At 39.5% G+C, this 19,208-nt stretch overlaps 1 protein-coding gene across 2 annotated transcripts; it reads left to right on the top strand.

Moving 5' to 3' along the window:
• The first annotated feature begins 404 nt into the window (after nucleotides 1–404).
• VCL1 (vacuoleless1 (VCL1)) lies at nucleotides 405–11,026 on the top strand. Of its 2 annotated transcripts, XM_078582928.1 has the most exons (15): nucleotides 405–1,207; nucleotides 2,385–2,675; nucleotides 3,134–3,273; nucleotides 4,052–4,157; nucleotides 4,237–4,329; nucleotides 7,820–7,909; nucleotides 8,012–8,125; nucleotides 8,200–8,307; nucleotides 8,861–8,934; nucleotides 9,033–9,087; nucleotides 9,704–9,891; nucleotides 9,972–10,101; nucleotides 10,213–10,315; nucleotides 10,561–10,658; nucleotides 10,757–11,026. In XM_078582928.1, exons 1-15 carry the CDS (start codon nucleotides 422–424, stop codon nucleotides 10,910–10,912), a joined length of 2,532 nt encoding a protein of 843 aa, XP_078439054.1. In that variant the 5' UTR covers nucleotides 405–421; the 3' UTR covers nucleotides 10,913–11,026. The 2 variants fall into 2 exon arrangements, with proteins under 2 accessions (XP_078439054.1, XP_078439056.1); XM_078582930.1 differs by lacking the exons at nucleotides 10,561–10,658; nucleotides 10,757–11,026 and having other exon boundaries at nucleotides 10,195–10,315.
• Nucleotides 11,027–19,208: the final 8,182 nt, after the last annotated feature.

Genomic DNA, 19,208 nt, shown 5'->3' on the forward strand with positions numbered 1-19,208 from the left:
TCTGATCATTCATGTTATTATTTCCCTTGTTTTTTTCAAGACAGAAAAAAAAAACTACACTTTCCACAATACATATATACCCAGTTATAATACATTTTTTTTCCAGGATGACGAAGGAGACCTCATCGTCAACGAATGACGACCTCATCATTCATGTCGTTTTCAAAAGCAGCAATGACAGCGGCAGCGGCGGAGTGGGAGCTCCTGCTCAACTGCAAGCGGCTTCTCTGATCATTCATGTTATTATTTCCCTTGTATTTTTCAATAAAGAAAAATAAGGCTACACTTTCCACAACACATATATACCCGTTATTATACAGGATGACGAAGTAAACCGTCATCGTCATCGGATGACGACCCAGCGCCTATAAATAGCTGCCCCCGCAAGATCTGAGCTCAGAAGGAAGAGGCAGCAGCGGCGATGGCAGCGGCAGCGGCGGAGTGGGAGCTCCTACACAACCGCTACTACCGCAAGCCGCTGCTCTACGCCATGGCCTGGACCGCCGCCGGCGGCCTCGATCTCCGCCGCCACCGCGCCGCCTGCGCCCCCTTCGGCGGCCCGATCGCCGCCATCCGCGACGATTCCAAGATCGTCCTCCTCCGCGCCGAGTCCGCCCGCCCCCGCCTTCGCCTCTTCTCCTCCGCCGGCCTCCCGATCGCCTCCCTCCCCTGGGACAAGCCCGGCGGTCGCCTGGTAGGCATGGCCTGGACCGATCAGCTCGTCATCTGCTGCCTCGTCCAAGACGGCACCCTCTACATGTTCGACGTAATGGGTCAACCATCCGGCGAACCCTTATCGCTTGGCAAGGCCTGCTTCGAAGAGGGCGTCGCCGATTGCGTCTTCTTCGGAAGCGGCCTCGTCTGCCGGACGGAGCGGAATTCCCTCTTCTGCGTGCCCGATTTGGCCGATCCGAAGCCCTGCCGGCTCGCCGACCCCGGGCTTGCCGCCCCGCCCACGTGTATGGCCGTGATTGATCCTCGGTTCACCATGTCTGGCAATGTGGAGGTGTTGATCGGGATGGCGGATGAGGATGGGGTGATGATTGTGGATGAGGATGGGGCGCAGCGGGTTGGGGCTGGCGTGGGGAAGGTGACGAAGATGGCGGTTTCTGGGAATGGGAAGATGCTGGGGGCCTTCACCGAGGACGGGCGGTTGCTTGTCATTTCCACTGATTTTTCCAGGATCATGTTCGAGTACGATTGCCAGGTAATCTTTGCTTCAACATATTACCTTTGGATGTCCCAAAGAAACAATTTTTTGTTTTGTTTACAGTGTCACTGATTTTTAATGCGATTCTTACCTCTTTTTATGTGCTCGTGTTGATGGCTGGTTTTTCTTTTCCATGTGATAAAACTGTTTATGTTACCCTTTGCATTTCTTCGTGAAGATGGGGAATGAGGCTTTTATGTATACCCGTTTGGCTTTGTAGCTTAATCTGAATTCGGAAGAAAAAGGATAACTTGAGCAATTTTAAAAAGCTCCTATTTTAAGCATCACACGTAGAGAGATTGATAAGACATTTGGAGTTAATGCTATTTCTAGACTTTAAAACTGCTCTCGATCTTGGGATGAACTGTTTATAGTGCGTGCTTTTTGTATTTTTTCCTGTTGTGTGTACTGTAGGATACTTTTATTCTGCTCGGATAATTATCTAGTTGAACTTGGTCTTAATTCTGAGGAAAAAATAGCTAATTAATACTTGAAATTGATAAAAATCCTATTTTTTTACGAACCACACGTAGAGAGAGTGATAAGACGCATAGAATTAATGGTATTTCTAGACTTCGATACTTCTCACAATCTTGAGATGATTTGTGTACACTACCTTAGTGTTATCCTCTCGTACTTGGCTAATGAGAATTTACTAAATTATCGTAAATTGAGGAGTTTATTCTAACATATTGTGTAACTCGATGACTTGTCTTTATCCGAAAGAAAAAAGATAATTTAATTAATCCTTTCGATTAATAAAAGCTCCAATCATATGGATCAAACGTTGAGAGATTGATAAGACACTCTGAGTTCATGTCATTCCAAGACATGAAAACTACGCTCAATCTTGGTATAAAATTTCTAACGCATCCTTTTGTTTTGTTCTTTCTTGTACACAGGGAATGAAACTTTATTTTATTATTGCGCATTGGGAAGCTGTTTTATTTTATTCAAATGTCTATCTATTTTAACTTAAAGGACTTACTCTTGTTTCGCAAGAGTAAAATCCTTTGAATTAATAAAGCCTCCTATTGTATGAATCATGCGTTGAGAGATTTATATGACACCGAAGAGACAATGGAATCTGAAAAGATACCTTTTGGTTCCTCCCCCCTCTATAGACCTGAGAACTTCTTTTTCCTTATCTAAAAACTCAAAATTTTCATTTCAGACCACAACTCCTCCTGAGCAAATGGCTTGGTGCGGAATGGACAGTGTACTATTATACTGGGACGAGTTGCTCTTGATGGTGGGTCCTCACGGGGATCCAGTCAATTATCCTTATGAAGAGCCCCTGATTCTGATTCCGGAGTGTGATGGTGTGCGTATTCTTTCAAACTCAAGCATGGAGTTCTTGCAACGTGTTCCTGACTCGACAGAGTCCATCTTTCAAATCGGAAGCACAGAACCAGCAGCCTTATTATATGACGCCTTGGAACACTTTGACAGGCGCAGTGCTAAGGTACCTTTATCTCGATAAGAAATTAAGGAATTTTCATGTAACACCATTTTAGAATCTGTGAGGGATTTTTAAACGGATTTGAATGGGGAATCTTCAGTAGACTCGATGAAATGTAAATTAAACTGAATAAAGCAAACAGTCATGAGAAAATTAAACTGAAATGTAAATTAAACTGAAATGTAAGCTAATCCATGAGAAAAACTGAAGTTGCATTCGATAAATACTGTAAGGAAGGACTTTTTGAGAAAAAACCGAGTCCTTCAAATTAGTATTCTCGCAAGGTCTCCGTTTGGGGCTCATCTCGTTTGTTCGCCATGGAATTATCACGCCAGAAATCACAAATTCGAAGCTTGATCGATTTTTTTTTGTATTTCTTGTCTTGTATATTTTGTTTCTGTGGCATATATCTTATTGGTGATCATATAGGAATGGTTAATGGAGCATCGCTATCATTACAGGCTGATGAAAACTTGAGACTCATTCGTTCTTCACTACCTGAAGCCGTGGAAGCTTGCATTGATGCTGCTGGACATGAATTTGATCTCTCACGCCAGCGCTTGCTACTGAGAGCTGCTAGCTATGGTCAGGCGTTTTGCAGGTTAACATTCTCGCGATTTAATTTTTTTCATTCTTTTCCCTTAGTATAAGGTGGCCTACTAATAAATGCCAGATGGAGTTCTATCAAGGATTAAGAAAATAAAGGAAGCAAGAATGGCCTTAGCCTCAAGAATTTCCAATTACAGAAATTCTTGCCCTTGCGATGGCTGGGCACAGCTCAGTCTTGTTCACCCTACGATTTATGACCCTACGATTTTTTGACCCTACGATTTTTTTCCCTGCCTACGGATTTGTCGCTGACTTAGCTTTCCATTGTCTGGGTCTTCTATTGACTGGGACTCCTCCTATCTTCCTCGAATCTCTAAATATTTGACACTTAGCATAAGACAAGGGTTCACCGCCAACCATCAACATTCTGTTGCAAGAATTAGACTAGGGTGTTCGAATTTTTGGCATTCTTGGACCTTTCGACTACTCCTATCGCTGTTAAAGAAACGTATTTTCATTAGAATGTTGATTTTTTTCTCACGCTATATTTTTTATGTTGCATAAATTATACTATGGTGTTCGGGCTCTTGGGATCTTGGACCTTTGGACTACTCCTGTTGCTGTTGAAATGATGTATTTTTCATCAGAATATCAATTTTTTTGTCACACTATGCTTGATTTCCCTGTGGATAATACCTTATCGTTTAAGCTGCCTATGAAGACTAGCACTTGTTTAATTGTTGTAACTCATGATTTTTTCACACTGAAAATTAAGCTGCCTGTGAAAATTTTAGACTTTTCAGAAAATGAGATTAATTTAGTTTTGGCAGTCAGTTTCAGCGTGATCGTTTACAAGAAATGTGCAAGATTTTGAGGGTGTTGAACGCCGTGCGTGATCCTGAGATTGGCATTCCTCTCAGCATTCAACAATTCAAGGTCGTTAAACTCTCACTAATGCTTCCCATTTTTGTCCTTTTGCCGTTGATGGATTGCTTATTATTATATTTTTTTTCAGTTTCTCACGCCATCTGTTCTCATCGGACGTTTAATCAATGCCCACCGCCATCTCTTGGCACTGCGGATATCGGAGCATCTTAACATGAATTCCGTGAGTTCCTTGATAATTATTAGTTTGTTTCTGTTTTATAGGCTTCTTTATTGTGTCTCCATTTGCTGCAGCTCGCATTAATACATGCTTTGTGGGCCGTTACTATTGCCTCATGTATGTTTTTTTGGGGGATGAGATCTATGGTGATAGTGCTGACTATAAATTTTGTTGAGGACGTGTTCTTCAGCTTCTAGATGTACCTTGTTTGTTTCAATGGGCTGTGCGTATACATACATATATATAATTATATATACACGTTATTGTCAGACAACATTGTGAGAATGCCACATTGGTATTTACTATTAAGTTTGGCACTTTATTTGATTTTGTAATCATCCATGTGCCTATTTAAAGCAGATGGAATAGAATGAAAAGGAGTGAACTGTAGCTTAAACTGGAGGCCCCGGAGCCTTATCTTCTTTCCTATCTCCTTCTAAACTCCAAAAGTGGACAGTTATCATATTTGAGAGTGGATGCACAATTTTGATACGCACTAAATAACTGCAGTTTTATCCTTTGGGATTGGGGAAGCATTGTGATAGAGTCCTGCTATTTACTTATCGCAAAAGGCCTGAACAGCCCTTTTTTTTTTTTTTGGAAGAAAATAGGGCAGACCACCCGAAACTGGTGGCCCACCTGATACTATTAAAAAAACAAAATCATGTACACATCATTTACAGATTGACCACACCTCCTGCTTTTATCCCCCTACCCCCCAAAAAGATATTAGTGCCCCAACGTCAAATATGGCACTCTCGACTGAAGCCTTTCCTCCCTTGAACACCACTTCGTTTCGGTGCAACCATACCGCCCACAGTATTGCGAGAATTCTCCCCACTCCATTATGCTCCGGTATCCACCCGTCATGACTGATGCCCAAAAATCGTCGTACGAGGAGAGATTCACCCCTTAAATCTGTTGCGAGGCCCATACTCCTTGAGTTAGGTGACATGTGAAGAAAAGGTGTGAGCAGTCTTCCTCTCCCCTAGCGCACAAGGGGCAGTCGACGGGTTCTGCTGGTGCCCACCTCCGCCGATAGACCCGGGTGACGAGTTTTCGTCTCCTCAACAACCAGCCAAAAATTCTCACTTTAAGAGGAATCTTTAGTTTCAGCATTATGTGACATGCCTGCCTGACTTCTGGGTCATCTCTCGCCACCCCTCGAATCTTCAAGTATGCATCCTTCACCGAGAAAGGTGGCCCCTGCCATACCCATCCGTCTCGATAATCTGCTGAAGGACTGAAAGGTAGGAGGATCTCCTGCATTCCCAACAACTCCTCAAACCGAAGATCTGATAATGTCTCAGAGAGGGTTGGGACCCAAGCCCCGTCCCAACATTCGCTGACTGTGGCAGTTGGGTTCCTTGTTAGAGCAAATAGTCTGGGAAACTTCAACTTCAAGGGACCTTGTTTGGACCAGTTATCTTGCCAGAACCGAAAGCCTTCTCCATCACCCATGTGGGGATGATTTGACGAAGGCTGCCCCAAAAAGGGGACTCCCCCCCTCTTCTCACCCATCGCCTTTCCCAATCCATATCATGGCCATACATGTCTCTGAGGACATCGAAATCCAGACCCTCCGCAGGTGTCATAACTCGTTCAACCCATTTAGCCAGCAATGCCGAGTTCATGGTTTCCAAGTGGAGAACCCCCAGCCCTCCTTGTTTTAGAGGTCTACAGACCACATCCCACGCTACTAGGGGTATCCCCCTAGGATCCCCCTCTCCCCCGCCTCCCCAAAAGAACCGCCTCATTAATCCCTCTAGCCGCTTTGTCACAACTGCCGGTGCTTTATATACCGACAAGAAGAATATAGGGATCGCTGAGAGCACCGACCTCAAAAGTACCAGGCGACCCCCTCGTGATAACACATTGTTCTGCCAGCCCTCCAACCTGCGCTCCACCTTGTCAATCACTGGCTGCCAGTCTGCAGCTAGGAGGCGTCTCCCTGTCAGCGGAAGACCCAAATACTTCATTGGTAGCGAACCTCGGGGTGTGCCTAGCGCATTAGCACATTGGAACTCCTCGTCCACCAACAAACCAAATCCCACAAAGGCTGACTTTTCTCTATTGAGACATAACCCCGAGAAATCAGCAAATAAATCTAATAGGGCTGATATGATGTGAGCTTCTGTCGCAGCTCCTTCCATAAAGAATGTGGTGTCATCCGCATACTGGAGTAGTGGAATACCCCTGGGGTAGCTCGCCGTGTGAAAGCCGTGCAGTAGGCCGTGTTCGCACGCCTTAAGGGTACATGTGGCCAAAGTGTCTACTGCAAGGACAAACAATAATGGGGCTAGTGGGCAACCTTGTCTGACTCCTCTCTGTGGGCGGATCCATCCTCCTGCCCGGCCATTGACCAAGACTGAGAAAGAGTGGGTTGTAACGCAACGTCGCACCCATGCCACCCAGTCTTCGGGAAATCCTTGCTTTCGCATGACGGACCATAGAAATTTCCAATCGATTGAATCGTAGGCTTTTGCGAAATCCACCTTCCAAATAAATCCCTTCGTCCCGTTTCTTTTCCAAGCTGAAATGATCTCTCCCGCCACCACTGCACTGTCTTGCAATTGTCTTCCCGGAATGAAGGCCGATTGAAAGGGTCCGATGAGGCCCCCAATCACCCCTCTCAACCTGTTCGCCAACACCTTGGCGATGATGAGATAGATAGAATTAGACAGAGCAATGGGTCGGACGTTGCCCACATTCACCGCTCCCGAGCACTTGGGCAACAGAAATAAATGTGACCGGTTCAGTCTTTCCATGCCAAAGTTACCCCTCCAGAACTTCTCCAATGTATCCATCACATCTGAGCCTAAAACATCCCAAAATTCACTGAAGAAGAAGACTGGGAGTCCATCAGGGCCGGGGGCTCCTTCTCCATTCAAACCTTGGATCACATTTCGTACCTCTTCCACGAAAAAAGGCTTCACTAGCTCAGCTTGTTGTGCGTGTGATAACCAAGATATGCTTCTACCTTCCCATCTCCACTGATTGCGAGCCCCCCGCTTGGTGACTGTTCTGAAGTGATTTGCTAGTGCTTCTCCCACCCCTTGTGCCCCCACAACTTCATGGTTTCCCACTTTCACACGTGTTATATAATTAGACCTTCTCCTTCCATTTGCCACCATATGGAAGAACCATATGGAAGAACCGCCTGAACAGCCCTTATAAAGACCCATTTAACATTTGGGTCAGAAACCATTTCTGCCAACAATTTATAAATACCCCCATACTGCAATAAGTTGAACATATATCATATCTTGAGGTGTCTTGTCATCTTGGGTGCCCATCCGTCTGACAGGAAGAGCGTAATTCTTGGTCTTTCTCTTCTCTCTCTTCTTCCTCCTCTTCTCTACCTTCCCCTAAGTATTTTTAATTCTCGATAGGTTCTGGATTAAAGCCTAGGTTTTTCAAACCTTGGCTTTTCTTCCATTCCTTTGGCCAACCACCATCGTCTTATAATCAGCATTATTATGTCCTTGTGCAGGATGTTGTCATAATGCATTGGGCTTGTGCCAAGATAACCTCTTCGTCAGCTGTGAACGATGCCGATCTCCTTGATACTTTGCTTGACAAGGTTTTAATTCCTTTTTACGATATTTTAAGGTCATTATTTGCTTCATTATTTTGCATTTTGAGATGAAAATCCTTACTCTATGGGGAAACATTACTTTTTCAGTTGAAGCTGTCCAAAGTAATATCTTATGCGGCAGTCGCAGCGCACGCAGATAGCATTGGAAGAAGAAAACTGGCTGCCATGCTGGTTGACCATGAGCCCATTTCGTCCAAACAGGTTTGTCCAAGAAAAGGCTATGTTTTCCCAAAAACGTTTTATGAGGTCATTGAACTTGCTTCTGTTTGAACCAGATTCCTCTGTTGTTAAGCATTGGGGAAGATGAAACTGCTTTCGCAAAAGCGTCTGAGAGTGGGGACACGGACCTCATTTATCTTGTCCTGTTTCATGTGTGGCAGAAGGTTCTAAGCGCCAAAAATCTCTCTTATCTCTGCACTTTTTGTCAGTTATTGGTTTATTCATGCCATCTGACGTCAATTTTATTTTCTTGGACATCAATTTTCGTTCTGTGAGGCAGATGGTTCTTATCGCTAAAATTTTTGCGTTACTCTTTTTTTATTTTATTTTCTGGTCTACTCATTATGTCAGACGTCAATTTTGTTCTCTTTGACATTAGCTTTCGCTATATATGCTGTAGAATGTTCAAAATCGCCAAATTCCCTCTTTTCCCTTTCATTAAAAAAAAGTTAGGTTTATTGATGCCATCTGAGATCAGTTTCATTTTCTTTGAAATAAACTTGATTTTCTCCGACATAAATTTCGTCATAAGCTTGGCAGAATATTCTCAATCTCCAAAATACCCCTATATCTCCATCCTTTTTGCTTTTTCGGGTTTATTTTCTGACGTAATTTTTTATTATCTGCGGCCAGAAGGCTCTAATAGCCTAAGTTCTGTCATCTCTTCCTCCTCCAAAAGTGATTTTTTGGTTTACTCACCAATTTTCACAACGGCAGAAATCTCCCTTGGTGCTTTTCGGAATGGTTCAGGCCAAGCCATTGGTACGGGATTTATTCATCAACTATGCGCGGTAATAACTCATCTCCGTAGCACAGTGTGCACTTATTTCTCAAAAGAGGATTTACCTTTTGTCAAGTATGAGTGAGTTCTGAAGTACTCGTTTTGTAGGTGCCGTAAACATGAATTCTTGAAGGACTTCTATTTATCTATCAGCCAACTCCACGTACGTAACGAACCATGACCCTTATCTCTATCATCCAGTTTCTTCACCTAGTTTTATTTGCTTGAAGAATTCATCGCCAATTCAGTATTCAGGATGTCTCATTGAGACAATGCCCTATCCATATTGTCGTATTTTCGTCATTTTCCCCGTTAGGAGGTGTTTTGATCCTTCCCCTTCTTGAATGTTTCTTCTCTCTTGGTTTTTGTTATATGTAAATTTCGTTTTTTTTAATAACATTATACGTAAGTAACTCCTGGATTATTTTCCTTGGCCAAAGTAATAATTTGAATGTCATTCCTAGAGCTTTACTTGAAGAATTCATCTCCTGTTCAATGTTCAAGATATCTCTTTCATACAATCCCCAATCCCTATAGTCGTATTTCTGTCATTTTCCTGGCTGGGGGTATTCTATTCTTTTCCTTCTTGACTCTTTACCTTGAAATAGTGGTAGCCCCACGACTGTTCAGCGATCCCCATCTTTGGGACGGTCTCACTTGTGCACATAATGCATTTGCTTTTACAAACTTTGTCTATCTCTATCTCCCTCGCTCTCTCTCTATTTCTTTCTTTCTATCCCTAGAGGTTCAAAAGTAATTAATGCTTACATTTGCTGTAGGACGTTGCCTACCTTTTGTTGAAAGAATCGTGGGAAATGGGAAATAACCTGTCGGCAAGCAGAGGGTCTGGGTCCCCTTTACAAGGCCCTCGTATAAGAGTTATAGAGCAGGCACAGAAACTCTTCGCAGAGACCAAGGAGCACGTTTTTGAGTCAAAAGCTGCTGAAGAATATGCAAAGTTACTAAAGTATTACTCCCAAAAAACCATATTCTATTTAAAATGCATCATCGTTGATATCTTTTGATTTATGCGGAAAATTTGAACAGAGTTCAGCATGAACTGGAAGTATCAACAAAGCAGGCCATATTCGTTGACTCGAGCATCAGCGATACAATCTGCACTTGCATCGTCTTGGGTAACCACCGGGCAGCAATGAGAGTGAAGCAGGATTTCAAGGTGATAAGACCAACTTCTGGCTTCAATCTATTCTCTTTTTAATTTATATATATGTATAAATATTTTTGAAAGGTTTATTCTTTCCATAAACAGCTCGGATAATTTCTGTAGGTCTCTGAGAAGAGGTGGTATTGGCTGAAAGCATCGGCTCTGGCCACTACCGGTGATTGGGATTCTCTGGAGAAGTTTTCCAAGGAGAAAAGGCCTCCTACTGGTGGGCCTTTTATCTTCATTTGTTAAAAATAAGTATTTCAGCTTTCATGCTACCACAATTGTTTATAAATATAATCAAGGTAATATAATAATTGGATGACTTCCATTTTATCATATATATATATATAAATATTTAAATCCTCCTCTGTGTCTATTCATTATTTATTATAACTTTCTTCTGTATTGATGGCGGGTTTATTTTTAAATATTTTTACCATGACTTGATCCTTGAGTTAAAATTCCTAGGTTTCAAGCCATTTGTCGAAGCCTGCATTAATGCTTGCGAGAAGGATGAAGCCCTGAAATACATCCCCAAGCTCACTGATCCCCGCGAAAAAGCAGAGGTATTAGTTGATTCTCTCTCTCTATGTTTATCTATCTATCTATCTATCTATTTTTCTTTGTCTTACATGGCCATCTTAAATGCTCCCTATATCGCCAGGCATTTGACCGTGTGGGGATGAGCAAGGAGGCTGCGGAAGCAGCGGCGGAGGCCAAAGATGGGGAGCTTCTAAGCCGATTCAAGTTATCTTTTCCTCAGAATGTGACCTCGACTCTCGATGCCATCCGGGATCGATTCCCTTTCCAAGGAGTCTAACTACTCAACCCCTCCCGGTGCGCTCTCTCACTCTCTCTATCTCCCTATGTATATATACATGTGTATATTCATCTCTCTCTGAGGCTTACATTTATGATGTGGGTTTTGTGATAATTTCTCGTTTTGTTAAAAGAGCTTGGATCAAGTTGGTTAGAAGACCCATTTGGTTAATTGACAGGACGTGAGAAAAACCTTTGAGGTAATCTCCAGCCAACTTAGATAGATAGACCCATTGAAATAGATAAACATTGATTCTTTCAGAGAAAAGATAAAATATTGTAGGGGAAAGAAAAATGAGAGAATGAACTCTTTTGTTGCGGTTAGTAGGGGTATTTTTTGTAATCTTATGATCAGATCCCAAGTAGGAACCCTACTGAAGAGAGATCAAGAAGAATGAAGATATTGGTGGTTCTTTACCCGCTAAAAGTCTAGCTTTTATGCTCTTTATTTTTAACTTTGGACAATTGACCAATGAGAAATGTTGATGAAATTTCAAAACATGAAAGATGGCTAGGTAAACTGGAAAAATGAAGGATTATAAATAAAAAACCTCACACATTAAAATAATTACCTAATCTCTCACCTGGAGAATTCTCCCTCTCCCCACGGTTTGATAGGCTCTGAATATAAATGATGGTGATAAGAGAGAGCGTCAATGGCAACAAGCATCTCACAACTCATGTTCATTAATAATGAGTGTTTTCTTAGATTTTTGTCTGAACAAACGGTTTTATTATGTTTTAATAGCTAAGACTAGGTAGGGGGATGCCATATAAAACTATAATTGATGAAGGTTAGACTTAAGAAGCTCAAAGATCTGAATCAGTGACATAAAGGGGTGAAGGAATAAATGAAATTAATGATTAATAGTATACATAATTAGATGAAGTATGTATTTTACTGCTCCAACATGAATGAATGAAGAATACAGATGTTCAAATGAGTATTCTGGGAAAACAGAACCCAACTAATGTGGCTCTACTCCTATTCATTAATACACATATCAAAATAGATTAAGACAATACAAAGAATTCCTTCCTTTAGGCCTCCATACCTTGGCCTTAAAGTATTTCAATAAATACATTTAGTGCCGAGGAAGACGAACCATAAAAAAATGTAGTAGAAACACTGAAACATTGATCCGTAATGTGAAATTAATTAACAAGGCTAAAAACTATTAAGATACAAAAGCCTAGGTTTTAATCCACTTGGATGGTCATTTTATTCAAGTGTTATACCTAGTAAGATGCTAATATTATATTAAAATCATGAACTTTCCATGTGTTATTTATATTGAAATGATTATGTATTCATGTTATCAAGCCAAACATAATTAAAAATGTTTTTATAATGGTATTATGATTTTTAGATTTTTTGTATTCTAATGAAATTTTCAGACATTATACTGATAAATAAAATGGCTTCCTACCTCAGAACATAAATATTATTTCAATAAATCATAAACGTTTATCTCGAATTAATTAAAGCCTTTGTTAAATTTTGAATAGATCTTGTGATTTAAATAGCACCCCTCAACATGACACCATCTTGCTTATTACAATGGAGACCGGCCATTGGTTTGCACCAATGGTTATATGTGCTAATTATTGCAAAAAAAGTGACAATATGTCATTTGAAATCACAATGTCATAATGGGCCAATCACCGGCTGATGCTTAGTTTAATTGTTGGAGAGGAACACATGACCTTGATAACATGATAAATGCATGTATATTTCCATACATTTATATGTTTTGGCATTATTAATTTATAATTTATCATGTTATCACTTGAATTAACTAAATATTTATGCATTAGCCAAAAATTCTAATTTTTGCACATTATGGTTATTTTTCACTAAAATCCTTGACTTCTTTGAAGTAAAGCAATTTTAGTACTGATGAGTATTGTATAATTTCACATGTGCAGAAATTTCCAGGAGTGAGAAGATGGTTTTTAGAGTAAAGTGATTCTCAAAAGGGCTTGAAAGGAGCAAAAGGTGTTGTGGGCCTTCAAAAGAGAAGTCTGAGGGAGATGGGCCACATGCCCATTAGGATCTCAAAAGCCTTAAAAAGAAATAAGCTAAGTATTACAAGGGGAAGCTATAAACCAATGGAGAAGAAGAGGCAAAATGGCAAGAAAAGAGAATAGAAAATGTATAAATACACTTTTTAGTAATTCTTCCAATGTATAAATACACTTTTTCTCCCTCATTTCCCCTCATTCTAGACGTGCTATAGCAAGTGTCCGGGCAACAGGACAAACCTGCTTAATGTAAGTTTATTGAAGTTTTATCTTAATCCCATCTCTTGTTTGCATTGAAAAATGCCTGGTCCTGGAAAAATATAAGGATCCAGACTTGAGAGGAAGCATTGAAGGTTCAGTAAACTTGCATTGAGGTTTAGGAACCTAGATTTATATTTTCCCCATCATTATCCATCCATTTGCCCTTAAAATCCATCATTTTCTCATTCTAAACATTCATTATCCACAATTTCTCTCTCAAATCGGTTATTTCTCTCTCTGGCCCTTCATTTGTCTCCCTAGTTACTCCCCTAAAAATTTCATGATAAATCTTCTTCATTTGCACCTTCAAATTCTACCACAAACTCCTTCCATAGCCTCTCTTCATTTTCTCTCTCTATCTCCTCATTTCTACCTTTTCTCTCTCTAGAATCGATTATTTCTCTCTATACCTTCATCCATATCCCTAGTTCATCCCCTCAAAATTTCATAAAAATCTCTTTCTTTTACACCTTCCAATTCCCTCTCAAGATCTCTCTACACTATTTCTTCATTTTCTACTCTCTATCTTTTCATTTCCTCTCTCTATCTTCTCATTTAGACTTTCTCTCTCTAAACCCATTTATTTATCTCTTTAAAATCCATTCCTATCTATTCCTTGATCCTCTATCATTTACGTTTCAAATCCCAAAAAAATCCCATTAAAAAATCTATTTTATCCTTTGAAAAAATCATCCCCCCCTTGCCGCTGTCACCGTGTGCTGCCGTGCGGTGCCGTGCAGCACTTGTGCAGCAGGAACACCCCTCTGCCCGCCGGTCCACGCACGGGTAGCGCACGCCACCGCATGGCACTGGAGATCCCTGTGCAGGATTTAGCCAAACCAGCTATGTCCTGACCATTAAGCCGAGCCCGATTGGGCTGACCCAGTCGGGCCAACCCCATTGGGCTGACCCAATAGGTCGCCTAAACAGGCCAGACCATGCCCTCTGGCCCATCCAGAGCAGGTAATTTCTTTATTTTTTAGCATTTAAAATGTATAAAAATAGGGGGAAATTAGGAAAAAAATTGTCTACATTTTCAAATTCCAAACAAATCAGGAAAAATCCCTAAAATCAAGTTCTAGTATTTTAATAACTAAAAAAATTCTTAAAAAATATCTAACTCTCGTTTGTAATATTCTAGTGGTTTTGGTGTAAAATAAATTACATAAAATTCTGAAAATATTTTTGATTTCTGATGTTTATTAAAATTAGAAAATTATATTTTGTGTTTTCTTTGTATTTCTGCTTCAATTTAAATCATAGGAAATTATATAAATTCACTAAAAATCCATGAAAATCCCAGAAATCATATTTCTCACTTTTAAACTCATTTCCTTCTTTCCAAGCTTAAGAAAAACTTTGAAATCAAATTTCTGCCTCTTTATGTATCGACCCCTTGTCCTATATTAATTATAGAGTATTTAAGCGGAAATTTTCATAAATATTGTTGGTCAAGTTTGAATTAAAATAACAATATTTAAACCCTAAATTTGGACTTATCAGACCCATGGTCAAAAGGCATGATTATAATTTCAAAAAATATGATTTGAAAATAAGGATATGTGGTGGTAACACAAAAGCCAGTGATTTCAATTGACATTCATGTGATGTAAAGGAAAAAACACAAGCGGATATGTGGTTGTATTTCATTGGATGGGAAGGAAGAATGAGTTGAGGTATCATCATCATTCATTAAATGTGATTTACTATGAACACTTTTTTGTTTTTTAGGTAAAGGTACAAGTGTCATGTCATAACAAGCATATCAAGGATAAAGTAGCAAGCCAGAAACGGAAATGAAGCAAGGAATAGCATCACCAGATAAATATAAGCTTACCATTATGCTAGGACCGATGCGATCAACATTGGCAAAAATAAAAAAAGAAGCAACCCCAGAATTAGTAGCATCAGCACATGTTGTATCTCGTGTCCAGAAATGCATGCAGACATAATAAATTCAATGACAACTCTTCCAGCCACTACTTGATTCACCTTAACGACTCACAAAAACAAGCGCTCCATTGAGAATCATCAAACCAATCATCTATTAACCATGGGAAATCATAGCACATGTCAGAGCCACATGGGAGTGTAACGAATGAGAAGCACCTCCACCAACACATCAAATTCAAGGGTTTTGTAAAGTATATCTAAAATTTTCTTGGACACCAAACATAAAACAATACTAACATCAATGAATATTATTCCAAAAAAATATATTAGATGAATCAATAGAAAAAAACAATACTCATTTCAGAGCCACTTGGGAGTGTAACGAATGAGAATCACCTCCAACCCACACATCAAATTCAAGGGTTTTGTAAAGTATATCTAAAATTTTCTTGGAAATCAAACGTAAAAAAATTCTACCATCAATGAATATTATTCCAAAAATAATAATAGATGAATCAATAGACAAACACAGATCAATAGATAGGTAGCTAGTAGACATATAAATAGATCGGTAGGAACATAGATAGGTAACTAATTACATAAATAGATAAACCGATAGATAGATATATAGCTAAATAGATAGATAGGTAGCTAGCTCCGTATATGTATATACATGTATCTAGATCGATAGGTAAATATATAGATAGATAAATAAATAGATATAAAGATAGAGATATAGATGGGTAGATAGATAAATAAATAGATATATAGATAGAGATATAGATGGATAGATAGATAAATAAATAGATAGATAGAGAGATAGGGAGATAGATGGATGGATGGATAGATAGATAGAGGGGGAGATGGATGGATGGATGGATGAATGAATGGATATATAGACGGATAGACATATGATATCGGTATACACTGTTCCCCACAAAAGGTCAATGCTAAACTTCTTCAACGTCAGTACCCAGGATATTACCTCACCAGACCCATAAATATACTATCCATGTACCTGTATTGAACATTATGTGTTATTTCTCATATGATCATATGATATTATTTTCTGATTGACCACGAAGCTGCTATCATGTCACATTTAAAATTCTATAGTGTTTCTGATTATCATGGGCCAGGTAATAAATTAAATGCTCTTGGTATGTACACTTCACCCATATTTATGAAAAATATATTAAAAATAAATCATTTTCATTAGATTCATTTGTGTCATCCTGTCCCATTGAGCTCCTTATGAAACCTATAGCTAAGACAATTCTGGCCTACCTAGCACTAACCAAGGTATGCTTGAGATCCATTTGTGCGTTTTTCTAAAAGTATGCAGCAATATACGGGGCCTAATACAGCAGATTTTTCAGGAATAGGGAGAACATCATAGCACTAACTAATCCCAAGATGTGATGTCAGGAATCAAGATAGAGTGACAGAGAGAAGAATCTAAAGAAGGAATGATGTTAAAGCAGCAACAGGTCATACCAGTATCATGATTTAACTGAATAGTAATGAATTCCAACTTCCCCATTACTGGTTTCAAAATGTCATTGAGTATGTAATTCTTATGACAAAGGTGGCAACCACAAGAACAGATTAAAAAATATATTGTCACATTCAAATCAATAAATTTTGGTTAGAGAAAAAGATAGACAGATAGAAATAAGTATTAAATTTTAAGTCACATATCCTTTATTTGTAGCCTAATCATATATTAAATTTTTAACTTGCATGGCATCTCAGCAAGAAACGTTTATGTTCTAACAGCATTTGTCACCACACTTACCATGCACCATGTGTCGTATCATGGTGTTGTTGGGTTCTATAGGCCTAGATCTGGATGAAGAGGAGGATTCTGCACAATGGAAGACATGTAACGTAATCAAACAACATCAAGAAAACCATTTAAACGAAGTGCCTTTGCATGGATAGCATCCGTGATTTCTTGGATCCCAGAGCGAGATGAGTTGAGCTGCTCAAGTGTGCAACCTCTAGGCGTATCTGCGCGGTCCTCGGCACATTGGATCTCCTCTTTTTCTTGAAGAACCCCGTTCTACCTTGATCGTCGTCATTATGCCTTCCCGATGGCATCAGGAGTGGAGTGGAGTTATGGGGAGAAGGGAGAAGTGTTGGGTTCTTAAGGCCTTGACATGGATGAAGATGAGGATTCCACGCAGCAGAAGACATGTAAAGGAATCATAACGCCATCATTAAAATCATTGAAATGAAGTACCTTTTCACGGATCGCATCCATGATTTCTTGGATCCCAGAGTGAGATGACTTGAGCTGCTCAAGTGTGCAGCCTCTAGAAGTATCCACACGATCCTCTGTATGTTGAATCTCCTCCTCCTCGTTGACGATCCCAGTTCAACCTCTGTCGTTATCGTTACGTCATCCCGATCTCATCGTGAATGGATAGGGGGTGTGGGCAGAAGGTAGAAGAAGGGCAAGGCCCTTGAAAAATTCTAGCCTGGGTGAATTTCATTCAAGACCTTCCCTTATTTATACTAAGTGGGTATTTTCATAAAACCCCCAAAAGTTAAGTATATCTTTCAACGTCCAAACGACCATTTGAGTGTGACCCTCTAGGGCCATGTATCAGTTTAGTTAACGACTCCAGTGGCCCAATAACCTTTATTGGTCTTACAAATTAATTAACTATATCATCATATAGATTAATTAATGTCGAATCGATTTAACCCAATCGATAGGTCGAGTCTCCAACACATGAGGTGCCAAGCTACACCTCGTGTTCTAGAAGATATAAACAAGTGTGCACCGACTCACTCATAGAACCTGTTCGTCATCGATTATCATGTACGTATAATCCCTCATCCAATGGACGCTCCTAGGATGACTTAGGGGTATGGTCAACTATCAAACCCTAGTCGGTCATTTGAGTTAGTACTGATACATTTGGAAATCATTGGAGAACTCTTCTCTGATATTTTACTACCTTGGCCAAGGACTTCATCGCATCATCTTCCTTGAGCTGTCACCTCTTATATTGAGGGTGGATGATTCCATCTTGACCACTCAAACATCTTTGTGAACTTCTTGATGCACCCGTACTAAGACCATTTAGAATCCATGATTAGAGACACATAGGTCATAGTCAAAGTACACTTACCCGTCCATACACCAACTCATGTGTCATGCTGTTGTTTTTTCTATTGTGTGCATCCTACTACTCCTCGTACTAGTGCCCTTGAACCTTCAACATCTGAAGGTATGCAGTCTGTCTCTACTAAATCATGCACTTTAATTAAAATTCGTCAGTTTAAAGACAACACTTGAATTTTATCTAAGAATAATTTATTAAATTCATCTTGATGATAAATTTGTGATTTTTCCTAATTTTTTTATTTTTTAATTCAACATTTAATTCATGTTACGATCATTTTTTATATGTCCTCTCCACCAGATGACATAAAATCAATCATTTTTATATGTTATAATCATTTTTTACATTTAATTCTATATTTTTGATAAAATCATTTTTTTACTATTGGGTTTTATACTCTCCACCATTTGTTATGCTCAAACTCATAACTTTCTAGTCAATGATTGATTTTACCAATCATTTTAAGATGTTACTTTAAGAATGAAAATGTTGCTTTGAGAATCCAGAGCTAGTTTTAACCAGAGATAATCAGGCCATTTAGACCGCATTAAATGTAATAACCAACCTGATGATGTGCCTAAATGAAAAAAATGCACCAATCATTTTAAACTTAATGCACAAGAATTCAAATGAGGTAAATGAGTAAAAATAGGCTTCCTGAAATTGAATTACATCTAATACGAGCTTTTCCAACTACAAGCACACATTTCATGCTAAAACTAGAGGGGAAGGTATTTTGAGTTAGTAATTTATAAAAATAATGATATCCTGAATTTGTTATTTAATGCTGACCTGAATTTTCAAGGTTACATGTTCACAAGATTCTCATTGACAAGACCAAGGAATGAGAAGGAATTTTTTTTTGGAGTGAATCAAAGCATGGAAACCCTAATAAGTTGGTGGTGGTGTGGATGAGAGAGAATGAAGATCCCACGGTCATGATTGGTTGAGCATCAGTTTGTGATATGACATAATCCAACC

Source organism: Wolffia australiana, chromosome 11, assembly GCF_029677425.1.
Source record: "Wolffia australiana isolate 7733 chromosome 11, ASM2967742v1".
NCBI lineage: Eukaryota > Viridiplantae > Streptophyta > Magnoliopsida > Alismatales > Araceae > Wolffia > Wolffia australiana.